The 11380-nt window shown below is 36.5% G+C and overlaps 1 protein-coding gene across 4 annotated transcripts; it reads left to right on the top strand.

Moving 5' to 3' along the window:
* The first annotated feature begins 1714 nt into the window (after window positions 1–1714).
* On the top strand, window positions 1715–10285 carry LOC125261999 (NLR family CARD domain-containing protein 3-like). Of its 4 annotated transcripts, none has more exons than XM_048180557.1 (4): window positions 1715–1858; window positions 4761–4911; window positions 5897–6001; window positions 8075–10285. In XM_048180557.1, the coding sequence occupies exons 2-4, from the start codon at window positions 4781–4783 to the stop codon at window positions 10140–10142; spliced, it is 2304 nt and encodes a 767-aa protein (XP_048036514.1). In that variant the 5' UTR covers window positions 1715–1858; window positions 4761–4780; the 3' UTR covers window positions 10143–10285. The 4 variants fall into 4 exon arrangements, with proteins under 4 accessions (XP_048036514.1, XP_048036511.1, XP_048036515.1 ...); XM_048180554.1 differs by having other exon boundaries at window positions 5888–6001; XM_048180556.1 differs by having other exon boundaries at window positions 1799–1858; window positions 4776–4911; window positions 5888–6001.
* Window positions 10286–11380: the final 1095 nt, after the last annotated feature.

The raw sequence follows: 11380 nt of genomic DNA, 5'->3' as shown, positions 1-11380 counted from the left end.
GACCAGCTCAATCACAACACTTCCTTGGTCAACCAGCTTCTGCAGCTCAGGTTTGCTGGTTAAGCTACTCAAGAGGTCATATCTGTTGAACATTACAGAAAAACAAAGTGCCACAGGTGTTTGTTTTCATTTATATTTTTATGTTCTGCCATTAAATAAAATGTACACTGACCTGAAACCTTCAGATGCAGAATTCTGGACGCAACTTTATAAATGTTAATGTTTCTTCAGCAGTCCCTAACAGACCACACAATTTAAAACAGATTCAAAGAGCATTAGTAACTGTAGAGGAATGGAGGGATTCATGGGGCTTTAAAATCTCTGCTTCTAAGACTAAATATATGGTATTTGGTTTTAAAAGAAAGTTTCCTAATCTAGGGCTGTGTATGTATGGGTCTCCACTGGAGAAGGTGAAGGTTTTTAAATGTTTAGGCATTTGGTTTGAAGAGTGCATGACTTGGGCTGTGCATGTGGATAAAATTGTGTTGAAGTGTGAAAAAGCTTTGAATGTTATGAGCGGTCTGGCTGGAAAATGGCTGCTCAATGAAATGGGAGAAATGCCCTTATGGTTAAGGCGTATTAAGTTAGGGTTACAGTACTGGGCAAAACTCAGTGGGTGAAATCATACCTTCACAGCAAGATCTGTTACAAGAGTTTACTGGAGATAATAAATACAATATATTTGTTGTCAAAGTAAATCAGAGAGCTAGGAAGATGTTTATGGAACAGGGAGGTATTGTAGAGCATGCAGGATGGTTACCTGTGCCCTATCGGATGATGCCTGAACTGAATATTGAGCTTGCTTTCCTTCAGGAAAAAGATAAGTGGGAGGTTACACCAGAAATAGTGGAATATCTTCATTGAATCAGTGAGATGATTGTTTTTACAGATGGATCTAGAGATCCAGTTAGTGGGAGAGCAGGATTTGGGGTGTATGTGGAGCAGCTAGGGTTGAAGATTGGACGACACATTTCTAATGGAAGCTCTGTTCACTACTGAATTAATGTCAATTCTATGGGCTCTGTGGTGGATTGAGGAAGTCAGACCTAGAGAAGTCATTATCTGCTCTGATTCTGCTGATGCTCGAGAACATTTAAGAGCAGGAAGATCTAAAGCTTGTCCTGATGACATCTTGGATGTGATTTTTAGAATTAGGTTTGATTGCGATATCAGTTTTATCTGGGTTCCCGGGCATGACGGGGTGATGGGGAATGAGCAGATGATTAACATTGAGCTTAGGAAGAGAAGGAGATGTTCATGTGTTATTGGGAGTGTGGAAATGAGAGAAAGAATTAAAGAGGACTTAATAAAAGAATGGCAAATTGGGTGGGAAAAGGAAATTAGGGGTAGACACTACTTTTCTATAAACCTGATGTTAAGAAAAGATGTTTCTGTACTTTGATGTCCCGCAGGAATTCAGTGAAACTGTGTGGATTGAGGTTGGAGCACTGTGGGTTAAAGTACTCTTTATGTATAGCAGGAAAACATGTTTCTGGACTATGGGGAATGTGGGAGTCTGGAAACAGTAAGGTGTGTTTTCCTGGAATGTAGAAAATATATTATTATTATTTGTTAAACTAGCAGAACTTGGAGTTGAGGCTTTTTCTGTTTTTATCTTTGTTTGGACACAGTAATAAGCATAAACTGATCCCTGAGGATGTTCTTCAGTTCTTCGTGACACAGGACTGTATGTGAAAATTTAGTTCAAACTTTGACCTGTGGAGGGCAGTAATACTCTTAGCAGCGTCTGCACTGCCGGAATCCTACAAGAAGAAGAAGAAGAAAAGATGTTTGTTTCGGTTTCGTTTTGATTCGAGCTTTAAGTGTCGGTGCTGAACGAACATCAATGAGTTTGACGGTAAGTTCAGTTATCAGCTTTATTTAATATCGTGTCATGTTGTTATATGATGTTGTTCTGTGTGTTTATATGATCGTGACACACTCTTGTTCACTGACAACAACAAACACCGACGCTCATGAATGGATGACGCCGGTGTTACGGATCAACTGGGGATCATGTCAACTGGGGACATGCGCGTGCACGCAGACAGTTTTACCTGACTTTCCAGCAGATGTTGCTCAGCACTAGATTCGTCACAGGGAATTTTCTACGGAGGAGATTTAAACGCTTACCACATTATTTGTGAATGTTTGTATTATTATTGGACTTTGTTGTTTCCCCTGTCGCTCTTCAAATGTATCAGACGCCGTTTGGAGTTCGTTTCTGACAACAATTTTGTAGGTGCATTAAATAAAAAAGCTATTTACGTTTTTAAAGCACTTGTTTATATGTTTTTATATTATTATTATTATTATTATAAAAAATTCTGCAGCAATATTTCCATGGTTTAAAAAGGATGTCAAGCATTTTTTTTTTTAAATATTTTAAATATGTTATTTATTTAAGGGAATATTTATTTAAGGGAATGATCAACAAATATATGCATAGTTAACAGGTGCAAAATCACAAAAAGCCCTTTTAACAATACATAAAGGCCTAGCTTCAAAGCAGGCTACATAAAATGTATGTGTACATTATGAAGAGAAATCTGTTATGTAAGAAATTACTCTCAATGTAATGTTCATATGGCAAAAATGTATGGTTCTTTGATAATAGAAGTATGGTTAACATAATTCAGTTAAGCAGAAACATATTAAGGCAATAATGATTATAATATAAGGATAATTTTGCATGTTGATTCAGAGTTGGTGTCATCTGAAGTCCTCGCATGGTGTTGTCCTCATCTCTTCACAGGTGTTGAGTTCACTTAAAATCTTCACAAAGGCTGAATCCAAATGTTAGTGAGGTCGGTACCAAATAAAGATAACTGGTATAATTCAAATTTATATTACATATAAAGAGGCCCACGCTCATTAAATTGTATTTATAAAACTGACAGTCTATGGTGTCATATATTCAGTTTCCTATTCTAATTGTTTGGGAGAGCATTGTATTTGTGTGAGGTGCCAAATGATTATGAGTTTAGTGATGTATACTGTCTTTAGGAATTAGCAAAATGTGTAATATTTTGTAATACAGTATAATATGTCCTGCTTATGTAAGTCATGAGAAACTTGTGGTTGCCACTGATTGGTTGTCACAGGACGTTCATACGAAAGACAGTATGGAAACTGGAAAAAGAACCTATGAGACATTAAGAAAGATATTACAGCATGGTTCATGTTTAGTTGTTAAACACTGTTTAAACACAGTGTCATCTTTAAAATGTAAACATGGCAGTGTTCTTCAGTGTTCACAGAATAACAGGTTATCAATTAAATTCAAGCACCTAACTGAATGTACAATACATACACAACATTACTTTAAGCATTAAATTCAGTTATTTTAATTGATTAGGCTATGATTCTAAGAAACTTCAGTAATAAATACAGAATTGTTATAAACAGAGTTCTGTTCTGCTATTTTAATCATTTAGAAAAAAAATGAAACAATGTGTTTTTATAATTCCTAAGCCAAAGAAAATGTTTAGTTTAGATCAGTCATGAATCCAGAATGAAACATGGTTGTTTTAGGATACAGAGGTTGTAATTGAAACCTAAGCAAGAGATCTCAGAAAATGAAATCAACAAAATCAATAAAATCAGCTAGAACAAACACAAGACAAAGTGTCTGTACACTGTCTGTATAAAAGTGTTTATACAACTGTTCAAACATGCATTTTTAAATCTATGATCCATGGAATATCGCATGTGACGAATCTGTCGCCGTCTAACATCTGCTGGAAATCCAGGTAAAACTATCTGCGTGCTCGCGCGCGTCCCCAGTTAACATGATCCCCAGTTGATCCGTAACACCGGAAATGAAGGTGCATATACGGGATCTGCGTTATGACTTCACTTTTCTAATCTTTATCCAGATTAAGATATTTCCACTGAAGATATATTTATGTGGTGTAACTTGACCTCTGTGAAATCATTTTCTTGTCTTCTGATAATTATAATGTTATATAGGGAACAAAGCAGGGGCGATTCCGTAATTTTGTTCAGGAAAATAGACTGAAAAAGGATTTTTACTAAAGTTTACTCCTGCATATTTTGATGGATTTTTTATTGTTATAAATGTTGTGAATATTGTACCTCAGATGTGTGAAATGTTCACCTGTTTGCAAGTGTTTGTCATGTTCTGGTTTCTACAACTTTACCTCAGGAGGAGAAATCTGCCTTTATTTGAAAGAAATAAAGATTTGACATTTATCCTGATGATTATCAATATCCACTGATATGAAATATGTCACCCAGCTCTAGTTTAATTAATTTAATGATTCAGTTCTTTGTTGTGTTCATATTATCTTTGATGTTCACAGAGAACATCCCAAATAACAAGACTAATGTTCTCTCAAACTCATGAGTGAACAAACATCTTTCCAGTAACTTTAATAGATGGTTTGTTATCTGTTAGATGGTGATATAATGAAAGTTATCTGTTAGTGTCAAATGTTAGATGAATGTCTCTTTTTAACTTCTACTTTATCAGGACATTCAGAAAACATTCAAAAGTAACGTTCCCTTAATGTTTCCAGAATGATCAAATGAAATATTGCTTTAGTGTTCACCTAACTAAGACACATTTTGTTCGTTCAAAGAATATTTAGAAATAATGTTTTCATAACTTAGTATCAAGACATTCTTAGAGCACATGTTGTTCACTGGGATATGTGCTGAAATGAACACACTGTAAATTACTTGTAATTAAAGCATCTGCTAAATGCAGAAATATAATATTAATGTAATGTTCCCAGTGTTTCCATATACAGGGAAGATGTCAGACTTTGAGACGAGGAAGAGGAAGAGATCTTCATCTCCAGATCTCAGCTGTGTGTCTCTGAAGAGTCATGGATCCATGAATCATCCTCCTGAATTCAGTGATGGACCAGTGACCTCTGACCCCAGGTGAGACACTGTCCTGTACTGGACACAATAGACTGACTTACACAACAGCAAGAGATCATTTGTGAAGTGATCTGTGAAAAACCATCACATGATGAAATTTTACCCATCACTGGTTTCAGCACCATGTGAAAGCCCTTTTCCAAATCTGATTTTCAGGAACGTAATTCTGAGAAAAACGGGTTTAATTAACTGTCATTCCCTTTTTCACACAGACATGAAAATTATCTATCCAAACACAAATGGTTGTGGTTCAACAATCCTTTGGAATATAGACCTAAGTTTGGTCTTGTTTGAAAGAAGACACTTGTCAGATTACTGTAGAAGTGAAATAAATTATGAAAGTGAAATAAAAAAAGTTATAGAAGTTTAGGTTTATGAAAATGTAAAAATATGATTGTTTATATTTTACTGTATAATAATATATTACAAAGCATGTTTTACTCTTAAACGGCAAGAAAATAAAAGCCAAATATGTCAAAATTCCAAATTTTAGGTTGAAATATTTCAAAAATGAGCTTTCAGTAAGATTTTGTTTGGGCGCAGTACCACTTTTTTTCACTAGATGACACCCAAGCTCCATTACCATGACCATTTAAGGGCACCTCCATTTATTTGAGTAATCTGAACCATATATTTCCAATTTTCCTCATTTTATGAAGAACATCATCAAAATATTGGTCAGTTTGGCAGTATTTGATCTGAATCAACCTTAATAAACCAGAATGAGAACATGTGTGTTCATTATAGCTCTGTTGTTCTCTTGTGCTCCGCCTTCTCACGATAACATTAGTGTGCCGTGTTTATAAGACTGGCGGGAAATTTGACTAATACACCTATTCAATGTAATGTGGTTTATTTTGTAGGTGAACTGTCTTTGTAGTTTAAGAGAGAAAAAAATCTGCATCACATTTGATTTAATTATATTAGTATACAGTTAAAGTTTTATATGAATATAATAATAATAATAATATCTCAGTATCTTCAGGAAGAGATCTTCATCTCCAGATCCCAGCTGTGTGTCTCTGAAGAGCAATCAATCCATGAATCCTCTTGTTAACTTCAGTGATGGACCAGTGACCTCTGACCCCAGGTGAGACACTGTCCTGTACTGGACACAATAGCTGTGTCTCAATTAGGGCTGGACGATTAACCAAAAAGTAATCAAAACCGAAATTCAAAACATTATATTTAAAAACATTTGTACAACATTATTTACCCATGAGCTGCATTAAGCAGTCTATGTAAATGTCTAAATAACACCACTTCAGATGGAGCTTCTGTGTCTCTTCTGCAGTGCAAACATGGATTTGATGATTTCTTTTGATTGGTAACAGTCTGATTGGATCTTATTGTTGTAATTGGATTTATTGTTTAACATTTAAAAACAAATTTTCTATTTTAAGAAATTGATTAAATATGATGCGTACATTTAATAAGATTAGAAAAAATGCTCTTATAATGGTACAAATGCCCCAAGAAATTAATTTAAAATATTGCCCTGTAAGGGGAAAGTTAATGTCTGTTATTGATCAGAAAGTTTTTTTTAAGAAAAATGGTACTGTAGATCCCTGTGTAGGACAGCTTCTTTATTAGTACTTCAATTTAAAAAAGTAATAATATTTATGTACTTGTCAAACTTGAAGAACAAACAAATTTCACACTGTCCAATAACCTTCAAAGGGCATAATTACCAATATATATAATTGCTTAATTGTTGCCAATTTACAAACAAATACTATAAAGATACAAATAAAAAAAATTGTTTTTCAGATACAGTAGGTTTATTTACCATGTATATATTTATTTAACATATTTTGTTGTTTTATTAACATTAATGACAAATATAGGCTATGGTCCCTTTAAGACCGAATCCATGGATACTGACACATATCCTGTTTTCACCCCAATGTTTATGTCCACTTAAGCCATAACCGACTGTACTTACGTGAGATAATCCACACAATGGACATTTTGACAACTATCTATGCATTTGACCATTCAGACGTGAGGAGAACTGATTGAGCGCTAATGAGAAAAGAGAAAGAGAGAGAGAGAGCGAGCGCTTCTGGTCTGTGTCATTCAGTGTTATCCCACCTTCACTAATCGATAACGAATTGTGATTAAAGCATGCAGTTCTCAATGTGTGTGTTGTCATCATTAATTTTGAAGTATTTCCACACCTCTGAGGCTGACATTGTTTCTGCTGCTGCTGCTGCTGTCGGTGTCTCTGTGCACGGACAATTCTGTCAGTTACGTCACGTGAGGTATTGGTCTTTGGTATCGGGGGTATTTTTACGAGTAAAAGTACATGAGCTTGATATCGGCCCCCTATACTGATATGGGTATCAGTGCATCTCTAGTCACAGCGGTGTGATGAAGGCTATGTGTCGTCCAGATGCGCTATTTGTTTCTCGATCAAATGAAGGAAACATCAGATGGACCCGTCACGGCCCACCCTATCTCAGAATTCATAGTGCCGGTGACGATGGGATGTTCAATCAAAGAAAATGTCAGGTGATAGTTGTGTGGTGGCCAACGAATACTCTTATAAATGTGTCATGATTTCAAGTGTATTTCCTTTAATTCCATGTAACTGGTGATGGGTTAAACTTGAACCTCATCTGGCGCCTGAATGTAATATAATTTAGGTAACAGTTTGAAAGATAATGTTAGTGTTTACTTATATAGCCAGATAAATATAATGAAATGTACAAATATGTACAGGTCTAAGCAGAAAGCAGAATTTTAGTCATGGAAACAGTTTCAGAAAGTAAATCACAACTGACTCTAAATCAAAATGGGTGAAAAATTACATTATTGAGAGAGATTTAATCAATATTATTTAATCTTCACTTAAATATTTAATGGATAACTGAATATTAAGTGTCTTTTAAAGCCCAAGTAATCAAGACAAAACTAGGACAGGAATCTAAGAGACCAAAACTTCTACACAAGAGTCCAAAACAGACAAATATAAGATGCAGCAGATTTCAGATGATAGAAAATGTGACTTAAATTCCTGATAATATGTTAAAGTTTAATGTAAATATGTGGAATATAACAGGAGTCTGTTAAACTGACACTTCTCTATTAAATGTGTTGCTGTTCCTTGCATGATTTATTGATGAACATGTTTTTATGTTTGTATTTTGTTTCCAATCAGAGATGATCAGACTGGAGACCAGGATTCTCCTCAAGCAGTAGATGATGAACTACAGAGAGTCAAAGACCAGCTCAAAACCAGCATGAAGAACAAGTATGAGAGATTATTTGAGGGACTGAACCTCCAGGAGAATGAAACCCTCCTGAACAGGATCTACACACAGCTCTACATCATAGAGGGAGAGAGTGAAGGAGTGAATGAACAACATGAGGTTTTCCAGATGGAGAAAACAGCCAGAACACAACACTTACAAGACACTCCAATCTACTGCAATGACATCTTTAAAGCCTCACCTGAACCAGGACGTGAGGAGAAACACCAGATCAAGACTGTTCTTACTAAAGGCATCGCTGGAATCGGAAAAACCGTCTCTGTGCAGAAGTTCATTCTGGACTGGGCCGAGGGAAAAGCCAATCAGGATGTAGATTTCATGTTTGTGCTTCCATTTCGAGAGCTGAACTTGATCCGAGATCATCAGTACAGTCTTCACAGACTTCTGCTGGACTTTCATCCTGAACTTCAAGATCTGGACTCAAAGATTTATGAGGAGTGTAAAGTTGTGTTCATCTTTGATGGTCTGGATGAAAGCAGAATCACACTGATGTTTTCAGATGATGAGGAAGTTTCTGATGTGAATGAGTCTTCATCGGTTTGTGATGTGAATGAGTCTTCATCGGTTTGTGATGTGAATGAGTCTTCATCAGTTTCTGATGTGACTGAGACTTCATCAGTTTGTGATGTGAATGAGACTTCGTCAGTGGGTGTGTTGATGTCAAAGCTCATGACAGGAGAGCTGCTTCCCTCTGCTCTCATCTGGATCACCTCCAGACCAGCAGCAGCCAATCAGATCCCCTCCAGATACATCAACCTACTTACGGAGATTCAGGGATTCAATGAGCCTCAGAAGGAGGAATATTTCAGGAAGAGAATCAGTGACGAGCATCAAGCCAGCAGAATCATCTCACACATCAGAAGAGCAAGAAGCCTCCACATCATGTGCCACATACCCGTCTTCTGCTGGATCTCATCCACTGTGCTTCAGAAGCTCCTGAAAGAAGATCTGAGTGCAGAAATCCCTCAGACTCTGACTGAAATGTACATCCACTTCCTGCTGATTCAGATCAACATGAGGAATCAGAAGTATGAAGAGAGAGATCCAGAGAAACTGCTGAAGTCCAACAGAGAAGTGATTGTGAAACTTGCTGAAGTGGCTTTCAATCAGCTGATGAAGGGCAATGTGATGTTCTATGAGGAGGACCTGAGAGAGAGCGGCATAGACGTCACTGACGCCTCAGTGTATTCTGGGATTTGCACTGAGATCTTTAAGGAGGAATCTGTGATTCATCAGAGGAAAGTCTACAGCTTCATTCATCTGAGCTTTCAGGAGTTTCTCGCTGCTTTCTATCTGTTTTATTCACATGTGATCAAGAACAAGAAACCACTGGATGAATTCAGATTTTACAGATCTGATAAAGTCTCTCTGTATGCTCTACAAACAGCAGTAGATAAAGACTCTCTGTATTCTCTACTAACATCAGCAGTAGGTAAAGACTCTCTGTATGATCCACTAACATCAGCAGTAGATAAAGACTCTCTGTATGATCTACTAACATCAGCAGTATATAATGCCCTCATGAGTGAGAATGGACAGCTGGATCTGTTCCTGCGGTTCCTGCTGGGCGTCTCACTGGAGTCCAATCAGAGACTCTTACAGGTTCTAATGACACACACAGAGAACAGCTCAGAGAGCATCAGGAGAACCACACAGTACATTAAAAAGATGATAAAAGATGAAGATAGAGATCTCTCCACTGAAAGATCTATCAATCTGTTCCTCTGTCTGCTGGAAGTCAAAGATCAGTCTCTGTCCAGAGAGATTCAGGAGTTTGTGAAATCAGACAAACACTCAGAGAAGATACTCTCTTCGTCTCACTGCTCAACAATCGCCTACATGATTCAGATGTCAGAGGAGCCACTGGATGAGCTGAACCTCATGAAATACAACACGTCAGATGAGGGGAGAAGAAGACTGATACCAGCTGTGATCAACTGCAGAAAAGCTCTGTGAGTGTTTAATCATTAACTAAAGTATCATATTTAATAATGAATCTGACACCTTTAAAATAAATGTTCCTAAATGAGAGATTTTCTCCTCAATAACAGAATCTTAAAGGGTCACGACACGCCTCTTTAATAAAGTAGATAGTCACTAAAATGCCTGTTATCACCGCGGGTAAACACAACCCAGTCACGTGTGAAACTCGTTGGTGAAATCACCACCAGGTGGTGCAAAGGGACGGTCGACACCATTGATCAGTAAAGCTGGAATTGAGACATTTTCACTTGCGAATGAAGATAAAATGACAGAAATTACTGCTAATATTAATAGCAATAATAATATATCATTATGGCATTTAATCTTCAGTAATTATTCATCATAAATGCTTAATGTTCCAGCTATTTGACGACTGTTACAGTGAACTATTACAGTGACGGCTGTGCTTGAAGTGTCTTTTTACTGTACAGCACTAGCCAGTGTTTGACATTATTATATATTTAAAGAGGTGTGATTATGCCATAAAATAAATGAAATGATAGAGAAGGTGGATTACTGTGAATGGGAATATTATGGGTAATAAAGGTTTTGTTTTCTAACATATTTACTCTGTCAGCATTGTGACTACATTAATGTCAAAATAAAAGATTTAACTTACATTTAACGTACATGAATTAGTCACACATAAAAATATCTGCCAATGAGGGAAGAAAAATAATCTTAATTTAATTTTTGGCAATTTTTACTTTTTTTTTTTCTTCAGAAAACAAGACTTTATATCTTCAGTCATTTTCTTCTGAAGTAAATGTATCTTGATTCAAGAATGTTTAGATATTTGTGCCCAAAAAGTCAAAAATTTTAAAAACATGAATATCTCACCCTCATTGTGACCGTCTGTCAGAAACGCTCGGTTTATGATAAATGACGTCTGTTTTGATTGGCTGATGTCATTGCGTCTCTCTCATCACCTCATTGCTCACCGCTGCTGTCCTGCTTCGCACGTCCTGATATTGCTGAGTTAGATGCGTTCCTGGGTCAACATATTTTGTTGATCCTGGAACAACATTCTAGTCTGAAAATTTACTCTTGACCTTATTCCTACCCCTAAACCTAACCCTACCCATAACTTATCCCAAAAATCAGAGGGAAATGATAGATGAATAACACTGATGTAGAAGCACCAATTCATGATTTTAAGCCTAAACTTGACATAATCTGTAAACTTGTCCCTCAAATCTGATTGGTTGATT

The sequence above is a fragment of the Megalobrama amblycephala genome, unplaced genomic scaffold, assembly GCF_018812025.1.
Source record: "Megalobrama amblycephala isolate DHTTF-2021 unplaced genomic scaffold, ASM1881202v1 scaffold547, whole genome shotgun sequence".
NCBI lineage: Eukaryota > Metazoa > Chordata > Actinopteri > Cypriniformes > Xenocyprididae > Megalobrama > Megalobrama amblycephala.
Note: the sequence above shows the minus strand (reverse complement) of the source record. Positions and strands in the feature narration are given on the sequence as shown.

Excerpts from the sequence above, each read along its gene's own strand:
- LOC125261999 (XM_048180554.1), top strand. The coding sequence starts at position 4,781 with ATGTCAGACTTTGAGACGAGGAAGAGGAAGAGATCTTCATCTCCAGAT. Across the intron at positions 4,912-5,887 it reads CCAGTGACCTCTGACCCCAG|TATCTTCAGGAAGAGATCTT; the intron begins GTGAGACACTGT and ends ATAATATCTCAG. Across the intron at positions 6,002-8,074 it reads CCAGTGACCTCTGACCCCAG|AGATGATCAGACTGGAGACC; the intron begins GTGAGACACTGT and ends GTTTCCAATCAG.